Source organism: Coprinopsis cinerea (genome assembly GCF_000182895.1).
Source record: "Coprinopsis cinerea okayama7#130 chromosome 4 map unlocalized cont3.4, whole genome shotgun sequence".
Taxonomy (NCBI): domain Eukaryota; kingdom Fungi; phylum Basidiomycota; class Agaricomycetes; order Agaricales; family Psathyrellaceae; genus Coprinopsis; species Coprinopsis cinerea.
This window is the reverse complement of record NW_003307541.1, coordinates 1168127-1192997: the sequence shown is the minus strand read 5'-3', so window position 1 is coordinate 1192997 and position 24871 is coordinate 1168127. Positions and strand designations below refer to the sequence as shown.

The following is a 24871-nucleotide window of genomic DNA, read 5'->3' as shown; positions in this document are numbered from 1 at the left end:
GGGTACATGTGATCGCGCTCATGGGCGCTTAAGTTAAATTACGTAATGTACAAACCCATGACCACATCGTATCTCGTGAGCCCAGAGCCAGCCTGGTTTTTCACCAGACACCGGCGTGACGGGTGAGCCTGTGCAGGTGATAGGTATGTCGCAAAAAGCCCTCCAGGGACCAATTCGCAAACCAGCACTACTACTTTTAGTAATATACATCGAGAGCATCCCCGTTCAGATCCTGGCGACATGGACCTCAGACCTCTCCTTCTTCAACCTATCCACCTTCCGCTCTACAATATCCCCACCAACCAAAAACGCCCGCCACTCCTCTCCCATTGAACGAGCAAGCTCCGCAACATTCGTCTTCGTCCCCTCACCCTTCAAGGTCAACGCCAAGTTCTTAACATTCGGGAACTTTGTCCGCAGGAAAAGCTTGCTGAGGGGTACTTCTGACGTCAAGCTAAGATTTTTAAGCTTGGGAAACGAACGCCGTCCAGTAGATGGGAGCGACATCCTGTATTCCGGCGGTAAGCGTGATCCGGAGCGGTCGTACACGATTCTCTCGATTGCGAGGAACGCAAGTGTGGCTCCAAAGGCTTCCAGGATGGTATATGCGTCATCAACTGTCAGCGGACAATTGTAGAACGTCGCATGCGTGATCAAGGCGGGCATGGCGGGCTCGATAACCGTCGGAATCTGCTCCTCCCTCCCCCTCCAGAGCAATCGGTAAAACGTCTTCCCTTCAGGGGCGTCCGGCGCTTTAGCACCAATGTCAAATTCGAAGTTGGTGAGTAGATCCTTGAAGTTGAGGATATCGCCAAAAGCACGGGATGGAAGGTTGTTGTTATCGGCGAAAAGCTCGATTATGCATGGAGGACCGTGGAGGGCAGTGTTGTGAGGTTCTATCCACGGTTGGAGGGGTGCCGGGGTATCATGGACAGGGTCTGTAGAAGCAGTCTTTGCGCGGCGGGTTGAAGATGGGGAACACGAGACGACGCCATCCCGTGCCAAAATAGACAATGAAGGCCTCGCGTTTAGCCAAGGGAAGAACTGGAACTGCAGCGTTGTCCATCCTGGCATGTCGAACAAGGACGGGAGTCGATGGGTTTCTGGAATCAGCGAGTGGGCAAAAGTAGAAAGAGCCGCAGAGATGGGTGAAAGCTCTGTGTTGAGGGGTTCGTCTACGTCGAGAACGACAGCGGCGTCGCTGTTTGCTGAAGAGGGAGATGAAAGGCACGGTGTAATAAACCGCGTAGTTGGAGGGAGCACAAATCGCACTTCCTTCAACTTGGTTCCCTTTGGCTGACATGGCGAAGATGCAGGAGGAGGAGAAGACATCGTGGTACTGAGCTATTTAAGGCATGAGCCCTAATCGTCAGGTAGGCTGAAACATGCACCCACCTGGCGCAGGGACGGAGGGGAATCACCAGGACTCCAGTGTAGCGGTGGTACGCACAGACGAGCAGGTCAAGGACGGAGGTCGACCAGCATGGGACTTAGACCCAAGTATACAGAAACAAACGCCCAAAGGTCCACAGGCGCCCCGACTACCTATTGTGTATCCAATTGTATTCGCTGTGCTAGGGCCATCTGCTTCCTTTGTTATTGGAAGCCAGAAGAAGGAAATACAGGAGAGAAATGCTTTCGCAATGGTCCAAGCTAAAAACATACCAAATCCGGTGCGCAGTGGGCGGCAGGTCACCCAGTACCGGGAAGGCCCCAGAGGAAGGCCCAGCAGTGGTTCAAGGAGAGAAGGAAGTACACTTAGAGGTCCCATAAAGCAGCACATTCGCAGCGGCAACGAGCCGATTCTCAACACACAGACAGGAGAGTGGAATGAGAGAAACAAGTTGATATCCATCTTCAGCCTTCCGCAGCTACAGTGTGAGATCGATAACCTCCCCTGGAGCAAAACACAGTCTGGTTTCTGGCTTGACCTCAGACTCGCTGGTGAGGTCAACGACCTCCCCAGACACAAACGCCGAACCAGATGGTTCCCTTTTGACCTCCCTTTTCACGCGTTTCGCGGAAGGGGATTCCAACGACGCCTTCTTTGCCTCGATCTCCGCAAGGCGAGCCTTTAAAAAGTTATAACTAGAGTCAAGGACAATGCAAAATCTTCATATGAAGAGGTTTTACATACCCGCAAGTTCCTGGCTTCCTCGTCCAATTGGGAGCGTTCATCATTATCAGGGTCACTTTTGACCACTGGATCTTTCCGTGCTCTCTTTCCAAGACTCGAAGGACCAGCGTCAACAGACATATGGGAAGTAGAGCCCGTTGAAATACGCGATGGGTTTGAGCGAGGGGGAGCATCTGAACCCGGAAGTGCTGCTCTAGGGGGTATCCCCTGGGCCACGAGGAAATCTGGAAGTACGAGGGTTACAGCAACGATGCCAAAGAGTAAAAGGCAGGACATACCGATATTCCTGTACTTGAATGTAAAGGTGGCACAGCGTTTAAGGCCAACCACCTTCGCCCATAACGCCGAGTGGGCCGGGCGTGCTAATTCATGCTTCTCTCCAAGTCTAGAGAGGTAGGGACAGGTGCAAATATTTAGCTGAACCGACAATGAAGTCCAACGGACTTGGGAAGTCGACGTACTGTATGCAATGAGACATCGCCTTTTTGGACTTTTCATGAATTCGCCCTGACAGCTGGATATTGGGTGGTGCCACCTTGGGAGTCCGAAAACGATACTCACTTCCCCTGTGTCCTGAACGTCGACTTGATATTCAGGCAACCGTCTGTCATCCACACTGACAAATACATCGAAGTCAAGAAGTTTTGGCATCCCTTTGAGGAAAATGAGAATGACAGAAGAAAACAAAAAACTAAAAGGTTGAAGGAGAGAAACGTGAACGAAGAAGCGACAGGGGTGGCACGCTAACTCAGCCGCGTCGCGTTATAATTTGGCTCTATTGTGCGTTGCCCTCCGCTCCCGCGGCGATCAGCATTGCTTGATGCCTGGCCTGCTCCTCCTCGTACCTCTCTGTTAGGGGGTATGGCAGGCTGGCACCTATGTCCCTGCTCCAGGACGGGCAAGGGGGGAAATCCGGTGGACTTACGCAATCAGCCAAGAGAGGTCTGTCAAGGAGATTCATCATACTCTCCCTTTAAAAGCAGACTGTCTGGTGGGTTCCCCAACGCAAAAAGGTAACTTGATTAATTCTTGATACAGTACAGTAGTGGAATATAGGTATTTATCGCATAACACATAGGCTATTCAGGAATGAACCCAAAGTCAATAACTTAGCCGATTCCCAGCGCGACATGCCGCCTTCTCGACGTCTGTCAGGTGAGGTCAATAACCTCGCCAGGGACGAAATTAGACCGCGCCTCCGACTTGACCGCAACCTTCACCGTCTTTGCACGTTTCTTCGCGCGTATGGCGGCAAGTCGAGCCTTAAAGACAGGTCACCATGGCGAGAAACGGAGAGGACAGGGAATATATACTCACCTCCAACTCCTTTTCCTCTTCAATCAGCCGTATCTCTTCGTCAATATCTATTTCAATCCTGATAGGCGATGACTTCCGCTTCCTGGGGTTGGACGGACCGGCCGACGCGTTCCTTTGCGCTGCAGGCGCTCTAGGCGGGGGAGAGGGCTGTCGGTTTGGCTCCGGGAGGGCATGTCGCGGAGCGATACCTTGAGCAACGAGGATATCTAAAGCGAAGATGAGACCCTCTTGGTCAGAGCGACACGTTATGAAGAACGCAGTGGTAGCCACGCACCCAAGTTCCTGTATTTGAACAGAATCGTTGCTTCATGCTGCTGGCCAAACGTCTGGTACCAACTGAGCTGTCCAGTCTGACGAACCTCGCCTGGCCTGTCACGTTTATAAGACATGAAACTCCTCTCCGTGTAACCGAGACGTGACATACTGGACGCAATGAGCAAGCCCCTTCTTCGACTTTTCATGCATCCGACCCGCAGCTTGCAAATTCGAGTATCTGGGGTTGAAGATGGGGATGCACCCTGTCACACTGCTGAGGCTGAGTCCAATCTCCCCTATTTTATCCGCAGCACGGGAATTCAGCATGGAATCGTCATCTGGAAGAAATTCAGTATCAGAGTGAGAGATAAAGATCGTGCCACGGGCGCCTAGCACGCACCTGTAAGCTGGATGTTCGAAAATTTAAAAGTTCGGGACAGCCCATTGCCAATTACTTCTTCCGCCAGCGAAAGTCTGTCATTTGGGGCGTCTCTGAAGAGAAGAGTGTTCCTCATCACGGCACACATCCCATCGAGGGACACGACGAACGACCAGTGCGAGGAGCGCACTGGCGGTGGGCGCACATTCACCTGGAATGTCTAGGTCGCGGGAATCCGTCATCACTACGCAGAATTCTCAGAGCTCAGCGAGAAACACACCTTTCCTGCCTCTGAGGGTATCCAACAAGTGGCCACGGGTATCCCTGACGAATAGTCGACTTCTTCCTTGTACTCTGGCAATTCGCGACCCTCCATTTCAACAGAAATTCTGAACCCAAGCACCTCTGGCATCTTATTCCTGGCCCAATCTTTGTATATTCTGGTTTTTTGAGGTTTGAGATGGGGCAAGGAAAGGCGATTCGAGTGGCGACTAGGTGGTAGAAGAGAAAGGACGGTCTGAGTCTGAGCGCTCGAGTGGGGCAAAGGAAGCGTGTCGATTACGTAATTCTCATTTAGACCCAAAGCGGGTATTGCCGCGCGCAAGATGATAGGGGTCAGGCGCGTCGAGGTCGTGTCGACGAGCAGATTATGTTAGGCATGCGTCAACACGTAGCATAACTACAGTGACATGCATAAAGAAAGCCTAGTACTGTTTCTACATGAGCCATCCAAAATTTCGCTCCATCCCTTGACCTGTGGGCTAATCCCTCCCTACAGCGAACAGAGAGCCTCAGATCTCAGTCAATATCCATGACGTCGATCACCTCAAGTTCTCCAGGAAAAGGCGTAGCAGAGCCCTCGGACCAGACAGTCCTCTTAACGCGTTTACGTGCTTCCTGTACAACATCCAAAGTTCAGGGTACTAGCAAAGGAGGATGGATGACACGCGACTTACCCTCCAATCGCTTTCTTCCCCGTAGGCGTCACTTCCAACCTCGACAAGGACGTCATTATATGTTCTCTTCCTCGGATTCAAAGACCCGGACTCATATCCCTGAGCGGAAGGAGAGCCAATAGCTCCTTTATCCTCGACGTACTCCTCTTTAACGTCGATATCGTCATCATCGTATCGTCCCTTCTTCGGTTTTGGTGGACCGACATCGGATTGTGAAGCGGGTGAACGACCTGCCCTTTGTGAGCCCTCCTTGTTACAGTCTGTGTCCATCTCGTCCTGGAGAGCGACATCGCTGTATGCTCTCTTCCTCGGGCTCGGAAGGATAGCTTCATTTTCAGAGGAGGGCTCAGGACCAACAGTGGTCGACGCCAAAGCGTCTCGCGGCGCGATCCCTCGAGCGACGAGCGTGTCTGCCAATGCGTATCTCAATCAAATTGACACCTAAAAATTTCTGCAACATTAAACTCACCGATATCTCTATATCTGAATATAAAAGTCGCTATATGCTCTTTAGATTTCCCGCGCATTAACGGCGGCTTGCTCTGGCTTTCAATCTCGTGAGCTTCTCCCAACCTACAACAGGTGTTAACGTTTAACTGTTAGTCATCCGCATCCATGACGAAAAAAAGAAACTGTAAAAACGCGTACTGGATACAATGAGTCAATCCCTTCCCTTCAGAGTTGTCGTTGACTCTGCCCGACAGATGCGTTCTACGCCGGGAACACTTTTTCGTCGAAGTCGAAGGGCCGTAGGAGTCGATTCTGAATACCCTGATCTCAATCTCCCCGATCCTGTCCGTCTCAGTGCTAGCAGTCTCATCACCTTCCAACAAGTCTCAGTATTCATTTCGTGAAGTTAAGCAGCTCGCGCCATAATACCACCTACCAGTAACCACTTGAAGCGGTGCAAACATGAAAGGGCGCTCGTACCTTCTGCCACCCTCGACTGCACGATCTCTATCAATCGACCTCGCCAACGGGTTGTGTTTGCGGATGATTTGCGGGACACCATAGGTCCGGAAACCATCAAGGAAGAGGTTGGTGTACAAGTGGTGGGCAAGCGGTGGTGGTGGAGGAACAATATCGATCTTGAAATGCTACGCCCCCCTCCAGTAAGTACATCTATTCTCCTCTTGATCAACGATGAATCGCCCCGCGGCGTGGCTCACTTTATTCACTTCAGATGGGATCCAGCAGGTTATCACTGGCACCTCCGAGTCGCCTGATGCTGATGCAGAGTCCGAAACCTCGACATCGTATTCAGGCAACCTTCGCCCTTCGATGCTGACCGAAACGTCCAAATCTAGCAACTTGGGCATCGCGAGAGAAACGCAGAGGAGAGGTACAAGTTGGCGCTAAGGACGGGGAGTTGACAGAGTCAAAGTTATCGCGTCCGATTGGCGATGGTGGGCAGCCTGCTTGTGTGTGTGTGCACCTGTGGGCGTGTTTCCAAAGTCATTGTGACAAATGCTCAGTCGAAGTAGCAGGACATATCGGTTCCGTCTGAGATGACATCTTGCGTCTGAAGACGACAAACCCTGGTGGCGACTTAGCATCGGCGACCGAATGGTGGTCGAGCAGAAAGCCTGAGCGCTTGAGGCTCTTCACGGAAGTCTGGCGGATTACATAAGACTCATTTAACTCACGAGATAGGGGCCTAATTTCGCGTACGCGTGCTTGGATAGTATGGGCGACGACAATTGTAGATACACAAACAGAACAAGGACCACATGGTGCACAGAGAAGATGAAAACGAATGTATACATTGTCAGGTGATGTTGAATCCAACTTAAGAAAAGCCAAGGTCTGAAACGTTCAGCCTCTCTCGCGCCTCCTCGTACCTCTCTACCGGGTATCTCGGGTATCTCGGCTTTCAACCCTCCATCCATCGCTCCGTCAATTACACCGCAAACTCACTCACTAGAAGTACTCGAGAGAGAAAGCAAAGAATAAAGGAAGACATGTATTGAAAGGATAAATACACCATCACGGCTACTGTACAAAAAACTCTGCTTTAGTCCCACTGAGACTCAAATTCAACACGTAGCTTTAGTCATGTACAGTCGAAAGCAAGAAACCTAAAACCTACGACAACGTCACGTCACAAGTCCCAATCATACAAGAACACTTAGATAGGAGCCCAACTATTCACAAGTCCGTCATAAAAATAAAAAGCGAGCAGGAGAGCGAGTCAATCATCAATCATCAAGAGAGAGAAAAAAAAAAATCCTATAATACATATCAAAGAGTAGAGAGTAGACGTGAAAGAGAAGAGATGTAGAAAGCAGAGAGACTAGAGAGAAGCAGAGAGTAGATAGAGGGTAGTAAAGAGTACGACAAAAGAACGACTACTATATCAACAAAAAAAGAAAGAAAAGAAATACGAGAGCAAGAACTAGCAAACCACCAATCATACAAGTACGTCGTATATAAAAGAGGGTGCAATTTATCGAAAGTTCGGGGGGCTACGGGATTCCAGCATGTATAGAGCATGTATAGAGATAGGGAGAGAGGGAGGGGGGATTCGACCACCGTCATCATCATCATCGTAATCTTCTTGAACAGCACATAGTCAATCAAATCAACAGTCAAATGCACGAAAAAAGGCATAAACAACATCAACAACAACGGGGAAAAAGTCATAACCAATAACCAATAAACAAAACAAAAACACGAGTACTCCAGCACGTCAAAAGACCCGCAATGAACAACGCCAGAGCCTCTATAACTCCACCTCCCACCACAACACACAACCGCGACTAAACGCTAACACCCCACCCCACCCCATACTGCCCCGAATTCTGCCTCGTAGGCCTCGCTCTCTGCTGTTGCGGCGGACTCTGCGCTTCAACCTTCGGAGACGGACTAGCAGCAGCAGGCGTCGTCCTCGCACTCGTCGTATTACTCGCCGCATCCGAATTCGTCCCACCGGTCGTAGCTTGCTGCTGCTTCGCACATTCCGCTCCACCTTCCGAACGTACTACGAGAGGGAACGGGGGCGGTCAGTTAGACTCAAGGAGAAGGGCGGGAATGTAATGGAATAGAGGGAGGGAGAGGCACTTACAATGCCGATTCAGAGCATCCATCCTCGCAAACTGTCGATTACACCCCTCACACGTAAACGGCCGATAATTCGTATGTAGCTGTTCGTGCCGTTTACAATCATGTTGCCTCGCGAAGCCTTTCCCGCATCCAGGCCAATGACACACAAAGGGTTTCTCCTCGTTATGTGACCGGATATGACCTAGCAAGGCGTCATAAGCATTTCATTCAAAACGGCATAACGAATCTTATAAAGAACTGAGAAAGAAAAACGCACCTTTGAGGTTAAAGCTCCTCGTAAACGTACTCCCACACCCAGGGAACGGACACACAAACCCAGCCTCCTGTTTCCGCCGTTTATGACTCGCAGTAGCAGTCCTCAACGTCGTCACATTCGGCTTCGAAACCTGGCTAACAGGTATAGGCTTCACCTCCCCACCACCACTATTCAGCACATTCATAGTCGCAAGCGTAGCACTCGCCGCAGTCCCCAAAAAGTCGTTCACGTTCATCGTCTTCTGGTCCACCATCCCGTCCGCGCCAGGGACAAGACCCTTGGCAGCCATGGCACCGCCCAGACCCATCCGCCCGCTCAGCGCCACCTCGTTCTCGAAGCCCGCGCTAGAATGGGCGGGTGGGATCTCGAGTTTGGCTTCCCGTTCCAAGTCGAGCTCGAGTTCGTCGTAGCGCACGCGTGGGGAGGCGTTAGGCGAGGGGTACGGACTCGCGCGTGCGCTCCCGCTATAGCTGGAGCCCCACGGCTCAGCGCCAATCCCCCGCTCTGATCTTGACCCCGAAGAAGCACGTCGGATGTGGCCACGCCCCGGTGATAGCGATCGCAGGGACGGAAGCGTATGGTGGGTGGAAAGCAAGTTGGGGTTCTGCATCTGGCCAAAGTCGTTCGTAGGTGGGGGGAATAATAGGTTGGACCCTTGACTCGCAGAGAGGCTTAAAGAGTGCCCGTGGTGGAAGTTGCTGTTGGGATTGCTGTGGCCCAAGAAAGGATGTGGGTGTTGCTGTTGTAGCTGGGGCTGGAGGGAGTGGTGTGGCTGGCCGGGTAATGACTGCTGCTGTTGAAGGCCTCGAATGTCCTCAGAACGACTCTGCCTGTGTCCGAGCGGTCTGCCGTTACCCTGCTCTGACCTTGTTCTGCGCATGCTCAGGGCTGATTGGGCGTCGGGGGATAAAAAGTTGTTGCGCTCCGATGCTGAACCTCCGAATGTGAAGTTCTGCATGGAGAAGGAGGGTGACGTATTGGGGTCAACATTGACAGACGTGGTAGAAGACCCTGTGCCCAATCCATCATCCACTCCCGCTCGGGACGCAATCTCTAAATCCAGACCAAGAGCACTGTTGTCACCTTGCGCTAGCTGTTGTTGTTGTTGCTGCTGGACAAAGGCTTGGTCCCATGATGGAGGCTCGAGCGCGTTATCGGACTTGCTCCGGGTCCGTTGTTGCTGGGGGAAAAGGAAGTTGGCGGGATCATTGGATGCGGGGTAGACATTGGATTGGCTAGAGGATGGATCCTGTTGGGCAGGGAATCGGAAAGGTGTTGGTTGACGAGAGTTGGGTTCTGAAGGACCTGATTGCTGTTGGCCGCCGGTAGAGAGACCCCAATTTGGCTGGGATTGGCCTAGTTCAGCTCCTGTAAAGTCGGGTCAATCAAAACGAGCCAAGCCCCAATGATTTGAGAGCTTACCTTGAGCTACATTGTTTTGGAAGGGTGCATTTGTGGCTGCCGCGCCTACGGGAGTGGCAGGGACGATGTGAAGCTGTGGACCGCCCATGACGCCGTCGCCGTCAGGGGCATTGATGGAGGGCAAATCCTGGTTCTCCATAGGGTAGGTGTCGGGCATCAGCAGCCTCGGTGGAGAATGCGGCTTTTGCTGGGGCGGAAGCTGCTCTGTTCCCCAGTTCGGCGATCGGACAGTCATGTTTTCAAATGAATGGGCTACATCAAGCCGCGGTGAATGACCAAACTGTGATTGTTGTTGCTGCTGGCCCTGGTAGGCTGAGGAGACGGAGGATGCTCGGGATCGGCGATCAGCATTGTCGCCGTTTGAAGAGGGCGAACTGTGGTCGTAGGGGACGCTACCGGCCCTGTGGTGGTGCTGGTTGTGGTGATCGGGAGAGGTCATGCCGTGGTAGTAGTCGTTATCGCTGTACATCAAAAGGGACGAGCCCGAGTGCGGCGGGTCGTACTCGGCCGGGTCGTAGTCAAAGTCGGTGCCGGTCTGGATGCCCGCCGAACCTATCGTGTCGAAGAGGCCGGGAGCGCGAGTGTCGTCGGCAAAGAGGTCGAATGAGAGGTCGTTCTCGGCGGTGACAAAGGAGAGCTCGGACGGGTTTGAGAAGGGTGAGTTGTTGTATGAGCTAGTAGAGTCGATGAAGGGCGGTGATGAGCCAAAGTCGAGGGGATGGTCGAACTCGCTGGGGCGGTTGATCTCGGGGGAGGGAGGGACAATGCCAACATCGTTTATAAAGGGTGAGCCGTGGTCGCTGCCTTGGTGTTGCAGATCCATCCTACGGGATTAGTGATGCAATTTCCGGCCCAAATAGTGTTTGGCAATGGCTTCAGAATAGCGTTTGCGAGGCTGTTCGCCTGGATAGAACGAGGCAGTACGCGGAGAGAGATGTTGCTCCTCTCTAGATCGCGACCAAGAGGCTGTGAAAAGGGGAACTACCTTTCAGGCTCCGACACATATCACCTCAATGTTTGACCCTTTCCTCCACACAATGTCTCTCTCAGATTTTATTTATTTTGACATTTTATGAGCACAAACTCTACTCTAATCTACCTTTGAACCCTCGTATAATTTTGCTCCCCTCCAAAAATCCAGAAAACATTCAGCTACCCCTCCGTTGTTGCCGGTATGGCAACGCCTTGTTGTGGTTTCTTTGCTTTTCCCGGATCTGCCAAACAACACATCTCGCAAAATTAAACGCCCATCTTCTGTCATCCCATCCATCAAACCCAACACACCAATGGAATCGCTCAACAAACGAATCCTCCGTACATTACCAAACACAACATGAGGCATCAAACTCAAGAAGTCCTTCCTTTCCTTCAACGGCCCAGTTCTATCCTTTCTGTGACTTTCATCCCCCGCCGCCGTCGTGGAATCCTTTTTGTTCTCAAAGGTCAACCGGAGCCCTTCAATCAACGAATCAATCGCTCGATGTCTTCCATGCCTTTTGATATCAAGTACTTTGATCAACTTGACCTTTCGAATCGAGGGAGAGAGATCACATATCCTCCGGTCGAGATACAGTACTTACTTCGAATGGGTGATCCTCCGATCAGACTATGCGAGCGAGTAAGAGAAGGGATGGATACGGCTAATCAGACTAGTAGACGCTCGTATCTGGGGTGCTCAGTCGACGCTTCACCTCTTCTCGTGGCCGTGGATCGTCGTCGTCGCACACAAAGAACCTTGTACTTCAAACCTCAAAGTCCGAACTAAATGGATACGCCTGTCTTTCTGTGGGCGCAACGCACCGTCCAATCCCAACACACGACACTCCGCAACTCGTTGCTCGACGACCTTCAACGCTCACCCTTCGCTATAACTCGGCCCACAAAGGCGCTTCCTTAGTCCTTCCCTCGGGATGAATGATAGATCAAAGATCACCACCGTCATCCATCCAAAACACCTTGTTATCTACATAACCAGATGGCAGCTCGACGTACTTCCTTACGATTAGCGCCCATCCACGCTAGCTCAGCGCTCACTCCCACTCCTCGACACCTCATCACAACCGAGTCCCATCTAGGACTGACTCGGACGACCGCATCTCCTCCGAAGAATAGTCTACGAAGAATACTTATTCCCTTCTTGGCCTGTGGAATTAGCGCTCATACATGTACCCATTCGTTCTTCTCAGATCCCACTGTGCGAAACCTCCTCAATGCACTCCATACGGGAGTGTTCTATACTTGCATTCGGTCCACAACCGCGCGATTCGGGCCATGCCCAGCCCCTATCCGAATCGTACTTACTACTTCTAAGTACTATTTTTACTACCCTCTGAGTCCTAGCATCCACGGCAACCTCCCCTCATTTCTTGTATTATCTTCTCTGGTATTCAGTTGCCCACGACATCGACCCCAAAGGTTCGACCCTCGATGCCCTTCATTACCCGACCTTTTTCTCGATTCACCGACCAATTGGACGTTGACCGGGACGGCCGTTGCAGCGATAGTGACGAAAACCTACCAATGTAACCAAGGGAGCCCAATCACGATCAGATCATTGGCTCGGCGCAGCTTGTTCCATCGTCCGAGTCTGTTTAAGCGCTCAATCTGTCCTTCCAAAACAAGAATGCAAATCTGGTTGACGTGGAACTAAGTCTTTGGACTACGTGGACTGGCAAAGTATATGTGTCTATCCCCTGCGCAACCAAGTGTTCATGCGTTCATGCGCCGCCGTAGTGATATCATGATCAGAACATCATTACGCCCGTCGGGCGCTGGGCGCTTGTCAGTGGCTTTTCAAATCGAGGACGGCATCCTGGTCCGTACCGGCAATTTAATCCCAGTCTGCCTTCGGTTATCACCGTCGTCTTCTTCAATTGTTGGGCTTAATTTTAACTGCAACACCCACAAGGACACTTGGCAGCAACGCACAACTCACCAATCACGGCTCACGAGGTCACTCGCTTCCATTCACTCAGCGTCACCGCGTCACCAGGCTATCGACCATTCGACACCAGTCACTTATCCACCTGTTTCCGCGAGTGCACTTACGTCGCACCGCTACCCGCTGTTACACTACCCACTGTCCCCACACTGTCCGCCCTCCCCAAGTATCGATCCCTTCGAATTCTGAATTCACGTATGCACTTACGGAAAGTAAGAGCGCTCGTTGAAGGTCGTCAAGCGCCACCGTTGATCTCTTCGCGAGTCCGTACTAAGTACTCATCCTTCCATTCTGTTCCTCCTCCGAGCGCCGCTCGTCTTTGACAAGTTGCCATCTCTCCTCCTTCTCTGAACTAGTACTAGATTCCACTTCTGTCTTCCAGAATTCCATTTGAACTCCAAAGCGCTCGGGTGAGTTACTTAACTTGCTCCAGTCCGCCACATGGACCTCCTCCTTATAATTAATTAACAGGATCGCTAAAGCGTATCAGGCATAAGTAGCTTCTCATCCGCGCACTGGATGCGCCTTGAAGCGCCCAGCGCTCAGACTGATAGATTAGATATGCGCCACCATTCATTAATTGCATCGGGATATCTAAGAACAGCTCAACCTTGCGAGATCGGCGGCCCCGAGGTTTTAGAGGCCCCTTCCCCGCTCGGTCACTCTCACTCAGAATAGCTGCTATCTAATCTTGCTCTAAAGATACGGCAAGTATCATGAAACAGGGGGGCGCTCCGAGTCGCATTACAAGGGAGTACGGCCTGTCACAGACTCGGATAGGGCTCGTTTCGACGAGGGCTTCGCGGTCGACAAATCACAGTCCCTCTCACCCTTCGAGCCGCAACAATGAACCCTCGACTAGTATACATACCTATCATTCGCTCATTGCTCAGAGTCGTGCTTCTTCAAACGATGCTTCTTCAAACGATCGAATCAACCCAACCTAGATCCATGCAGGGGCACTGTACGTACATAGATGGTGATAGATCACCAGAAATATGTACCTTCTGTATGTATTCCAACAACTCAGAGGAGAAAAAACGTAAAGCTAGCAACCGCACCTACACTAAACACCGCAACGAGTCTAACCTCTAATAATCCGTCCAGCTCACATCCGAGTCCGAATGAATTGAAGTCGAAGAGAACTGGAACTCGATCAACAATCAACCCAACGAGTAGACTCCCAAATACCTCATCTGTAGCACATACCCAACACATAAGCGCCATATGAACATCTATGTAGTATGCTACTGTACATAGCTGGTGGGACGTACGTATGGGCGGTGTTCGGCCCAATTCTGATCTCGAGAGCGCACTGTTATTTCTGGAGCTGTGGGTGAGGGTCAGTGATGATCGAACGAATGATTGTGATGATTCTGCCAACTTACTAAGAGTGAGGATGACGAGAGCGAGGGTGTAAGTATGTAAGTGCTTAAAATAATAGGAAGGCTTGAGGCTGCGCAAGAGACTTTGGAATCCGCGATGCGGTGCATTGTTAAGTACATCCCTGGATAGGATGTCGTTGAGTGTCATAATGAGGCCTGAAATGTTTGGAATTATCGGTGGATAGGGATATAGACATGGCTTAGGCGTATACTATGTCGGACGGATGGAACATCAGTTTCATGCACCTTTTATTTCCCGTCAGAGTCTACGCACTCCGAGTCTCAGTCTCTGATTAATCACGGGCGCTTAATGTGCTCCATCCCTCAAAGAGTACATGGCGGGGTTTCCTGTGCGCTATACCTCGCGGTGAGTCGACCATTGAAGACAATGCAGCATATTTTTACGAATAAACCATATGCAATCAAGCGCTGGGCCGCGATAGGAACTATGCCCACACACACAGCGTTGATGGCTTATCTCAATCTTTTCAAGTCGAAGTGCCAGCGCTTACACTTGATCAAGCACGGCGTTCATATACCATATCCATAGCAATTGTACTGAGAGATGGGATGTGCTACTTCTGCTCGGGTCGACATTTGGTTAACGCGTTGCATGCATCGGATAAAGTTAGAATAGCTCACCTCGTCGAGCCACAAGTGGAGGTCCATTCTACATATCATTGAAGACGCGCGAACCTCCCTCCCAGTCTATGCTGCACCATCATTTCTCGTCTAATTACAACGGCTAACTACATCCAGTCTGATATCCCCTTCCCTCGCGTGTCATGGGCACCCACAATGCAAGGTGCTTCGAGCCCCACGCCGTTGCCTAAAGGAACTTGGTTTAGTCCGTTTGCCGGGACGTTCAGCAATCTAAGCCTAATCTAGCCATTCTGCGGCTCTACGATGGCCCTTCGTGTATACAAACACACCAAAAAGAGCACCGACGAAAGCGTGAAATCTTCCTCTTGATGCGGAGGATGTCACCGGTCCTATTCTATAGACCAATGGTACCCTCGCTTATTGTCTTTTCAACGACGCCGTATGTCAAATTATGCCCTCAGATTTTCCATCTGTCTGATGTGAAGAGAGAATAATTAATATTGTAGTCAATGGACATGGAATTCGGAGCAATGGCCTTACTGGAGGAGATGGTGATCGATTAGACTTGGATATTACTGGCCTATACGATGAGGTTCAGAACGTTACCTTTCATCCTGATCTCGGGCTAGAGCTTCGAGTTCCAGCTTGGATACAAATTCCATTGGAAAGTTCTACCTCGAAATCCATTCTTGCGAGCGAGAGTACTGAAAATTGAGGTGCTATTGATTTCACAGCCATGATCAAGACAAAGAACCGTCGCGCTAGTCACTTCGAGTCATCCACCCCAGCGCTCGATGGCTCAGATGATTCCATCATCACCTACTCAACAGACCATTCCCTCAACTGCGTATTGTCACTTCCTCGACTCGGTCTTCACGCTCATAAATTATCTCCGATCATCCACTAACCCTGTTCCGTTGTTCTCAATTATATATCTGTCAAATCGTTCGTTCCGAACGTACGTACAATTCCAATTGATTTCCCAACACAAGACTCTACTTCTCCTTCCACTAATAGAATCATAGATAGATGACAAGTAATATAGATAGATCACCGGGATCTTCAAAGCTATACATACGGTCGTCAAGACCACCGCCTGGTTACTGGCCAGGTGACGTTGAACCCTGATCATGAACGAGCGAGGCACTGCCTCGATCCCCGCGCCTATCTTCCGCGAACCTCCTTCGTCCTGACTAAACCTGCCTTCGAAGTTCGGAATCACACTTTGATCAAACTCAGCGGCCAGTGACTACTTATGTAGATCCCCGGATCAGGTGGTCAGTTTCGTCCGTCGAAATCGTCCGTCGAAAATGATGATGGAGGTGACAATCGTCTGCGGAAAGGGGCACTTGGCTGTGCTCAATTACATCTTCTTCGCCCCTTTCATCCGAAAATAACCAGAATTCATCATGAACAGCATAGGGTGAAGCAGGGGGAGAAAGTCGAATGGACCTGAAGAACTCGAGGGTGTCGTAAGAAGAGTACAATCTCCATGTTCTTTCAGTGCTAGTAGGATTACCTGCGGCATCTTTGAACAGGTTTGCGGCGGCCATAACGCCAATAGTAAGCAGGCTAAATGGAAGGGCTCATGCCTTATTGTTTTGACTGGGAAATCTATCAGAAAGGCAACCAGAGGATCAGAACTTTGAAAGATTGTGAGAGTCGACACTGATTCGAGTGGTGATTCAACTGGTTGAGCGAGCAATGTGCTTTAGAATAATCATACTCACTTATTCTAGTACACAGCGGAGAACTATATGGCATACTGTATTCACCGTCTCGTGGCCGCCCTACAAGCTTCCAAAGATAACGACATGCGCAAGGAGCGCCCGAAACGTTAGGGGTACACTTGCCATTACAAGTGCCGACTCCGGCCAATCGCGGACCGTCGGACGGGGAGCCTGCTTTGTCAGCAATGAACCAGTCACTGCACGGCGTCAACTGGTTTTGGCCAACGACCACGACGAGCTCACCCATTTCTCCTCGTTAACTCTTCACAGCTCTGTAAAGTCCGGATCCCTGTTCTTATAGAAGAATAAAACCAAAGACGAACGAAATCCGCACGTCCCGATGAGCTCAGCGTCCCCAGAACCCGAAAATCAAGTCGCTACGCGTGCTGAAGGCACCGTCGTAAAGAAGAAGGCCAAAAAGCTCAAGCCAGCGAGGAAACAGGTTAAACCTGGAGATGTTGTGAAGACGGAGACTGTACAGACCGGAAAGGAATACAGTACGTTGCATACTACGATGAACTGGAAGTTTGTTCTAACCATTCGTCCTTGAATTCTAGATATCTGGTACAACAAATGGGCAGGCGGTGACCGGGAAGACAGTTATTCCAAGTGTGTGCTACTATCGCCGTTTTGAGTATTCTCCATTTAACGAATTGATAGCAAAACGAAGTCCCAAACGCGGTGCAACATCAAGAAAGACTCTGGCCTCACCCGCGCCAACACCACCGGCAACAAATACATCTGCCTCTTCTTCGCTCGAGGATGCTGTCCCTACGGCTGGGAATGCGAGTACAGGCACATGTTACCCGACCCTGAAGACGCCGCTGCGATGAACGCAGTGGATAGCTCCAAAGACTGTTTCGCGAGAGACAAGTTTGCGGATTACCGAGACGATATGGGTGGTGTTGGAAGTTTCAACAGGCAGAATAGGACGTTGTATGTGGGCAGGATCAAGGAGACAGGGACGGGCGATGAGACGGAGGAGGTGGTCAGGAGGCATTTCAAGGAATGGGGTCCCATCGAACGAAGTGCGTATTTCTCTTTGTTCAACATTGAACCAGGGGCTGACTGCTGTCTAGTTCGAGTGCTTCAGTACAGAAGCGTCGCATTCGTGACATACGAACACGAGCTGCACGCCCAGTTCGCCAAAGAAGCCATGGCCTGTCAGTCTCTCGATAACGACGAGATTCTCAACGTGCGCTGGGCAACGGAAGATCCCAATCCGACGCAAAAGATTGCAGAGAAGCGGCGGTTGGAGGAGATAGGTCAGGAGGCCATCAAAGCGCGCATGGATCCCAGGGTAGTGGATGCTATGCGGGCGGTGAGGGCTCTGGAGGAGGGTGTCGAGCTGGAGGACGGTTACCTCATGGAGGAAGACGAGCAGGAACCCGATTCAAAGAGGAGACGATTATTGGAAGGCCAGGACGATAACGCTTCCCCACCACCGCCACCCCAACAACAGCAGCAGCAAATCGAAGCTCCACCTCAACCAACTGGCCTACTCAACGCTGATACCCTGGAAAGTCTGAAGTACTTCGCTGAAATCCGCAAGCGAAACGGAGCACCAGTGGCTGCAAAGGTGGGGAGACCTACCCCGGCAGTCACAAAACCCGGTTTAGGGCTTGCGGATTATGGAAGTGACGAAGATGACGACTAGTTGTAATAACCTGTTTCTTAATAGTATCTGATGTTACACGATAGTCATGCAAGTTAATACAACAGGCTTGAGCCAGTAAAGATGGCTCTGAGACGAAGATAGAAAGGGTCCAATGCGAGAAACAAAATGGGAAAATGCATTGAAAGCGGCACCAGGCCATTGATTTACTGAAGCGACAAGGCAGCAATCCGGGCTTCCTCCGCTGCCAGATCTTCCTCTTCTTTCTGCTTCCTGTACTTGGCAAGATCCCAGTCTTCGCCTCCTTCGTCGTCTGAATCTTGGAACCACTCGGGGTTGAATTGGAACTGCAACGTTCTGGTGAGTCGAAGGACGGCCATACAAATGAGATGATACGCACCAGATCTCGTCCGCTCATGCCGCTGCTCTTGCCAGCTGCGTTCTGGGTCTCCTTGGCCTTGCGAAGGGCCTCCTCCTCGGCCAACTTCTTGTCCATTCGTGTCTTCTTCCAATGAGCAAAGGTCTCGGGGGTGACTGGAGTGAGGTTGGGTCCGAGTTTGTGACGCTGCAACGTGCATTAGCATTGAATTACCTGACGAACGGCTCGGCGGACGTACCTCGACTTCCAAAAAGTCCTCCAGACTGATGGTGTTGGCCTTCGCTGCCTCCTCAGCCGCTTTCTTCTGAGATTTGAGCACAAATCCTGGTGGAAGAGCGTGCCTGTACTGGCATGACTCTCCTCCGTTTGGACACTCCCAGAACCAGCCGAATTTTGAGGTTTCGATGGCTTCGATGAAGTATTTGCAGACGATCTATGGTGACATCAGTCGCTGGTTACAGGCTTAACGGTAAAGATATACGCACATCGGTGGTTGTTCTTGGATTGCCGTGTTTCGAGAGGACGACATTTCGCAGCTTCTCCTCGTCCCAGTTGTCCATCGTATCTGCAATCCGGGTGTCCAGCGTCAGCACTGCAAAAGACCTCAATAAAATCCAAAAATCACCAACTCACCAGCCATCTTCTCCTCTCTCGTATCAGAATACAAGTTCTTCTTCTCCACCTTCCTGCCCACATTAATATCATGGCTGAATTTACACTTGTTCCCCTTCTCACACGTCCCAGCCTTGAAGAACGCACACAAAACGGTCTTGGGGTCCACCCCAAACGGCACCTTCTGCACCTGCACAGGCTTCAACAGCGCAGCCTGCTCCTTGGCCCGTTTAGCCTCCTCTGCCTTGGCCTTTTCGCGCAACGCCTTCTCCTTCTCCTTTTCAAGCGTCTCCCGAGATTTGCCTGCCATGGATTGTTGCTTTTGGATTTGGGCAACTTGGGCTTTGACTTTGGCGGATTTGTTTTTCTGGAAACAGACACGGACACCGTGTTATAACCTATAACTAGAGAATAGAACCTGGAAGCTATACCAACGTTTTTCATGCCAAAAGTCTGCCGAGAAAAAGGGTCAATCTATTTCTGTTCCCTTTCGTCGGGGGTAGTTTTTTGGGCGTACCTTGTCCTCCTTGACTTTGCTGCTGGAGCCAGAGGCTTGCTTTCCCTTTGGCGGCATCTTGATATATTCTTTGGTGTTCTGGGACGGTAAAAGTTGTGGGTAGCGCTCGAGGGCGGTGACGGTCGAGGTCGATGTCGGTTGACCTGCTTCAAGTCACCTTGCAAGCGGGACCATGCGGCACCGCCACTTGATCTGGATTAGATAAGATTGGAGACTTGGCATTTAGGTGGCAAGCGCTCCGACTCGGTTCGTCTTTCATCCTTCTCTCTCCCTTCAAAGGCATTTGTATCTCAATGGTATATTAAAAAGGAAACGCTGTACGATGTTGCAAGGAAAGAGAGAGAAAATGGGAACACATCCAGTACAAGTCTAGCCCTTCCCGCATCCTGTGCCTATTGACGTCACGTCGGGAAGGAAACGAGTATCCTGTCGATGGCCGCAAGCCCAGTAAATCTTGGCGACGTCCTCGAGGCCGCTTTGCGTTAGCATTCATACAATCCGTGTGCAAGGGCACATGTGCGACTGGAACATACTGTAACCCTCGGTACGAAAGACGTAGACCAAGTGAGGAATGCCAGGGCAACTCCTGAGACTGAACCTTGCAGCGACAGACACGATGGATTCGTCGAATCCCGTCCCAAGATCTTTACATGGCGCTCTCATTCCATAGAACATGCAGTAAATACAGAATCTCCAACCCAGCTTATCCTCGAGTGTCCCCAGAATGATTACCTCCTTGATAAGCGCCCAGTGAGCGCCCATCAAGAACAGCCACCCGCAGCACACCTCTCCCGTCCAGTGACGACAACGCCTTGCGAACACAACCCTCGATATCCTTTGCGTCATCTATTCCTGGCTCGCCCTGGGTGTATGCCCGAACATGGACATTCCGAACGCCGAAGAAGTGGTGTTCCATGAGGACTCGTTGCAGATGACTCCAATCGACTTCATGCCACCGCTGCGTCGAAGGCCACCTAAAGCCCAAAACGACTGTGTGGAGAGAAGAGGAATCCAATGGTGATAGCAAACGTGGTAGGGTATCCTCCACGAAGGACGTGCACGAGTCGATGGCGAGTCCTTCCATGGTGAGAGTTCGAAGTTGGCCGAGGCGAGCCAGTTGCAAGTTGGACAGTAGTTCATCTGAGAATCAAAAGTCAGCTCGAAGTTTCCAAGGGCGTCGGATTGACCAAGAATATCGCACCTTCCGAAAGATCCTCCTTTCCCCACGGAAGATGATCCAACCCGAGGGAGAGGTGGTGCAAATGGGGCCCCACTCGTCTGATGGCATTTCGAATGTGGGGTAGATGGTCCATTCGGACATTTCGAATGGACAGGCATTCGATGTGATTAGTATCACGTTCGTATTTTTGAAATGGGGTCGTGTTCGCCGCGAGCCAGCCCAAGACAACTGGAATGGCGTCATCGGAACCCACTTCGATGTGCCTCAACGTTTGAGGGAGGGGGTGAGGTAGTGCCGAAGCTATAGCGTGTTCGCGATACTTCATGAAGGAAACGTTCGTCGAGAGGTGGTTGAGATGAGGGAACAGCTTGATGATGTTGGCGATCTCCCGGAAATCATGGAATGTAACATTGTCGAATTCGAGATGTTGTAGGTTTTGGAACTTGGAGAGCTGTCGTCGGATTTCCGTATGCCGAGGGGGAGGAAGGGTCGTCCAGTCGACATTCGATATTTTGAGTGACCTTAGCGTTGGAAGGTCAAGGCATGCCAATGTATCCATGAAGTAGGCCTCAGTGGTAGTATCGTTGTGGTCGGATTCGACGCGAGCATCATTAAGCTCGACGCGATGGATGTACGGAGGGATTGTAGTCGTTTTGGATGCACTGAGTTCAATGAACTTTCGAGCCCGCCACGGCCGGAGTTGTACTGTCGAAAACGCGTGGTGGCGACTCCGTTTCATCCATTGCGAGCAGACTAGGCTACAAACGCCTAGCGCTCGGGGATCGTATTGCAGTTGGTCGATGATGGTTTCGGTGAGTTCCCCAGGTAGTCGTGGTGCCATAGACTATTAGTGGCGGGTGGTGCGGTGGATTGAAGGGTCAGCTGCAGTGATAGGATACTGATGTATATATGTCCGTTACAAGACCATCGTTTAAATAAGAGGCGTTCGGACGGTTCTTGGCTGATGGGATTGCTGGAAACACTGCGGCGTATTGTGGTGTACGGTTTCCAGTTCTGCCCTTATCCTGTCCTCGGTCTTCGGATCCGGTGACAGTTTAGGATAGCCAGGTGGCTTTGTGCGCAGCTAGAGAGATTACAGAAGGACGACGAACGTTGGCCGGGCTGCAGAGCTCGGTGTCGGCATTGGAGATCAACGCAAGTCCACCTCTGGGCGGAGCTGGTGACGAAGTCAAGGTGATCTCATGGACAGTCCGCCTTCGGGAGGCTGTCAAAGAATAGATGCACATTGTACTCCTGAGCGAGGACAGACTGTCCGTAAGAGTCTATATTTAACGTGGGGTTCGCATAAGTGCCTTTTTATGACTGCTGTCCTCCTCGAAGCCGGGCCAGTTCGCGACTCTGGACGTTGAGAATAGGTCAGTGAACCAGGTAATGGGGTGGTATCAGCGTCATCTTTTATCGCCTAAAGATGAGTACATCCTACGCCAGACAAAAAAGAAGGGCATGCAGCGCAGTAGTTCCACAGCCGCCGGGTGGTGGTGCATAGAAACTCGATGGTTGCAGAGCCGATGTCTGCCATGGCCGATTCAGTCTCCGCGTCTAAACCGGTCTATTTCGGATCAAACGGCATCCTGCGATCTTTGAATTGAAGACCGGACGAATTTCGTGGGATGGCGATTTACTTGCAGCATTGCCCTTGAATCTCCCGCTTCCACCGCCGTTTCCCTCGCCAACGCTTTCCAGACATCTCTATACTGGCCCTTAATTTTTTTTCTGTCGCTGAAACACCACTTGTCCCAGTAAATGGGCAAGCAGAGGGCCGCTCTGATTTTCATTACGACATTCACCTGGCCTGCTCATGATCAAGATCGATACTTCGTCCATTTCCAGCTGGCGTGCAGTATAACAGCATACCAGAGACAATAATGTTCGACGAGAAACAACCGACTTCATTGATTCATCAACTGGAAGGAAGGCCCGACATGGGACCCTCAACGAGGTTGTTATCGTTCGCTTCAGCACCACTGACGACTTGGTACTGTGTGTGCATCTGTTCCGGCCACTCCACCACATGCTTGGCTGCCAGGTCTTCCTCTTCTCGGGAAGCTTCGCAAGGTTTAGAGCCCTTTTTGTTTGAGGCTTAAAATGGACCCCTAGGCTAGTCCGGGCGCTTTATACCCAACCAAGGTTCCCGACTCTCAGGTCTGGATGCCCCGCGCCCCCACCCCGGATCTTATCGCCTGCGCAAAATTCCAAGGACCTGAATGTCCTGACAGGAAAGGCTAATCGAAAGAACACCCTTGCAGAATACCCTGGCCACTGTTTACCCATACCCTAGGCCTCACCGAATTCTTGGCTTCTGTATCTGATGTCACGATCTGCGAGGATTCCCAAGAGCGTGCAGGGTGTCCATCGTGACCTCGACCCGCCACTATTTCCAGCCCCGCCATCGGGCCTATCTTCGGAACCGCTATAAATACCAAACCTTTAGTACACGGCGCGCTTCCTCTGCCATGCATCCGCTCCCTTTTGAAGTCGCAGGCGTCGATCAAACGCCTTTCCTCCGCCAAATCACTAACTAATCACTGGAAGTCAATTGGTTCCAAGCAGGCTATCACCGTCAGACGTTTGATTAGCCCCGCCTCTTCTTCGCCTCCTCGGTACCGTCCGATTTAGTATCTCGTCCGAAAACGTGCCACTCATGTATATATATACCTCTTGCCCTTACTCCAGGTTCTTGCCCCACCTCTTTTCTAACGACTACCACGACTCTTCTCATGACACTCGCAACAAGATTGAAGTCTGCTTTCCATTCCCGCCTTCGTACCTCTGCCGTCAATAGGGAGCATAGACCACATGCGGCACCCCTCTCGCACCAACCATCCATTGACGGACTCTCGTATTCACCAACGTCGACGCTAGTGGACTGGTCCACTGACATCCAACCTCTACCCACACCTCAGAGTCAACCCAGTCAAACAACTCCTCGGAGGTCGACGGGTACCGTTTTCCGACTGTTCATAGTCCCTGTTTTCCCTGGTGTGAGTCTTCTTTGCAGATAGGAGTGGGAAGCATACCAACTGACACCAAAACGTGGTTGATCCAGTACTACTTCTGATTCTCGATCCCTGCTTCTCTCATTCTTGGTGTTCCAACTGTAATTTGATTCTGAATTGTATCAGTAAGTGTGTATAACGTAGACTTAGTGGTTCGAAGCGCGTCTTCTGACCTTGGCTTCTCGTGCAGTTATACCTCTGTTCATGCACTTGTTACCACTGCAATTGTATTTTTAGCTCATTCGAAATGTCGACCCCTGTCAATGCAAATCCCTCGCGCCACGATCGTTTGAATGACTAACCGAGAGAGTGCCAAATGTCTGACACCTACCAACGCAGGCTATCGCGGCAGCTCGCTGACTTCATTTCTACTCCTTTACCACCCACTCCTTCGCCGTTGGCCCACTCACGAACAACCACATCGTCTCTTAAAACCATGGCTACTTCTCTCACCACCTTTCGCCTCGCTTCCAGATCAACCTCCGCGGCGCACACACGACTCTCAACGGGGCTGCTTAGACGAACGTACGTTACCTCACCCGAGGAAGAGGAGAAAGACGTCCACTACGTTATCAACTGCATCACTCAAGGGCACGTAACCGACCCTAACAATCGTCACAAACGCGACCCCATGTCTCAAGCCTATCGAGCCGGGATGCAAGCGCGCATACTGTCCGATGCTGAATTCGACGCAGCGTCGATGCAAAAGAAGGAGGTACCGCATGAAATGGGCAGGGGGAACAAGGAACATGTTGGGTGGGTTGATCAGGTTGGGAGTGCGACGCCTAGCGCGGAGTATTTTGAGAACACCAGTGATCCTGAACGGAAGATGAGGGATCCTAAGTAGGCTGTGGTTTTCTTTGAGGTTGGTCCTGTTTTCCATCTTTATGATTGAATGTATCTGACGGATCCGCCCTCATAGTACCCATCCTTGCTCCATTGTGCAACCATGTGTTTGTCCCGGTAGGTCTTTACACCAGCGTGCATCCTGATCTCGACACCCCTTCTAACGAATGCTATCTCGGGAAGCAGATGTACAACCTCACACATATCCTCCTGCGCATGTACCTTCACCGGCTCCGTTCATTGATTCTATGTAAATCGAAT

The 24871-nt window shown here is 51.1% G+C and overlaps 9 protein-coding genes across 9 annotated transcripts; 2 read left to right on the top strand and 7 right to left on the bottom strand.

Annotated features, from left to right (window-relative positions):
• Positions 1 to 225: 225 nt before the first annotated feature.
• Positions 226 to 1332, bottom strand: CC1G_07835 (hypothetical protein; the record flags this gene model as incomplete). The annotated part of the gene is made up of 1 exon (XM_001838592.1): positions 226 to 1332. The coding sequence occupies one exon, from the start codon at positions 1330 to 1332 to the stop codon at positions 226 to 228; it is 1107 nt and encodes a 368-aa protein (XP_001838644.1).
• Positions 1333 to 1871: 539 nt separating this feature from the next.
• On the bottom strand, positions 1872 to 2615 carry CC1G_07834 (hypothetical protein; the record flags this gene model as incomplete). Its single annotated transcript, XM_001838591.2, has 4 exons — positions 1872 to 2072; positions 2138 to 2361; positions 2416 to 2522; positions 2599 to 2615. 4 exons carry the CDS (start codon positions 2613 to 2615, stop codon positions 1872 to 1874), a joined length of 549 nt encoding a protein of 182 aa, XP_001838643.2.
• A 663-nt stretch (positions 2616 to 3278) lies between these two features.
• Positions 3279 to 4500, bottom strand: CC1G_07833 (hypothetical protein; the record flags this gene model as incomplete). Its single annotated transcript, XM_001838590.2, has 6 exons — positions 3279 to 3399; positions 3455 to 3660; positions 3729 to 3823; positions 3879 to 4047; positions 4110 to 4308; positions 4369 to 4500. 6 exons carry the CDS (start codon positions 4498 to 4500, stop codon positions 3289 to 3291), a joined length of 912 nt encoding a protein of 303 aa, XP_001838642.2. The 3' UTR covers positions 3279 to 3288.
• Positions 4501 to 4886: 386 nt separating this feature from the next.
• On the bottom strand, positions 4887 to 6363 carry CC1G_07832 (hypothetical protein; the record flags this gene model as incomplete). Its single annotated transcript, XM_001838589.1, has 6 exons — positions 4887 to 4985; positions 5045 to 5454; positions 5514 to 5617; positions 5693 to 5867; positions 5931 to 6141; positions 6214 to 6363. The coding sequence occupies 6 exons, from the start codon at positions 6361 to 6363 to the stop codon at positions 4887 to 4889; spliced, it is 1149 nt and encodes a 382-aa protein (XP_001838641.1).
• A 1925-nt stretch (positions 6364 to 8288) lies between these two features.
• On the bottom strand, positions 8289 to 10608 carry CC1G_07831 (krueppel-like factor 16; the record flags this gene model as incomplete). Its single annotated transcript, XM_001838588.1, has 3 exons — positions 8289 to 8344; positions 8394 to 9731; positions 9786 to 10608. 3 exons carry the CDS (start codon positions 10606 to 10608, stop codon positions 8289 to 8291), a joined length of 2217 nt encoding a protein of 738 aa, XP_001838640.1.
• A 3281-nt stretch (positions 10609 to 13889) lies between these two features.
• Positions 13890 to 14259, bottom strand: CC1G_14360 (hypothetical protein; the record flags this gene model as incomplete). The annotated part of the gene is made up of 3 exons (XM_002911315.1): positions 13890 to 13922; positions 14001 to 14041; positions 14115 to 14259. The coding sequence occupies 3 exons, from the start codon at positions 14257 to 14259 to the stop codon at positions 13890 to 13892; spliced, it is 219 nt and encodes a 72-aa protein (XP_002911361.1).
• A 2440-nt stretch (positions 14260 to 16699) lies between these two features.
• CC1G_07830 (pre-mRNA-splicing factor CWC2) lies at positions 16700 to 18101 on the top strand (the record flags this gene model as incomplete). Its single annotated transcript, XM_001838587.2, has 4 exons — positions 16700 to 16941; positions 17002 to 17053; positions 17105 to 17472; positions 17524 to 18101. The coding sequence occupies exons 1-4, from the start codon at positions 16785 to 16787 to the stop codon at positions 18099 to 18101; spliced, it is 1155 nt and encodes a 384-aa protein (XP_001838639.1). The 5' UTR covers positions 16700 to 16784.
• On the bottom strand, positions 18102 to 21588 carry CC1G_07829 (cytoplasmic protein; the record flags this gene model as incomplete). Its single annotated transcript, XM_001838586.2, has 9 exons — positions 18102 to 18406; positions 18460 to 18624; positions 18677 to 18871; positions 18924 to 19003; positions 19072 to 19417; positions 19486 to 19503; positions 19568 to 19710; positions 20354 to 20707; positions 20769 to 21588. 9 exons carry the CDS (start codon positions 21586 to 21588, stop codon positions 18266 to 18268), a joined length of 2262 nt encoding a protein of 753 aa, XP_001838638.2. The 3' UTR covers positions 18102 to 18265.
• A 2492-nt stretch (positions 21589 to 24080) lies between these two features.
• On the top strand, positions 24081 to 24611 carry CC1G_07827 (hypothetical protein; the record flags this gene model as incomplete). Its single annotated transcript, XM_001838584.2, has 1 exon — positions 24081 to 24611. One exon carries the CDS (start codon positions 24081 to 24083, stop codon positions 24609 to 24611), a length of 531 nt encoding a protein of 176 aa, XP_001838636.2.
• Between the last annotated feature and the right edge of the window lie 260 nt (positions 24612 to 24871).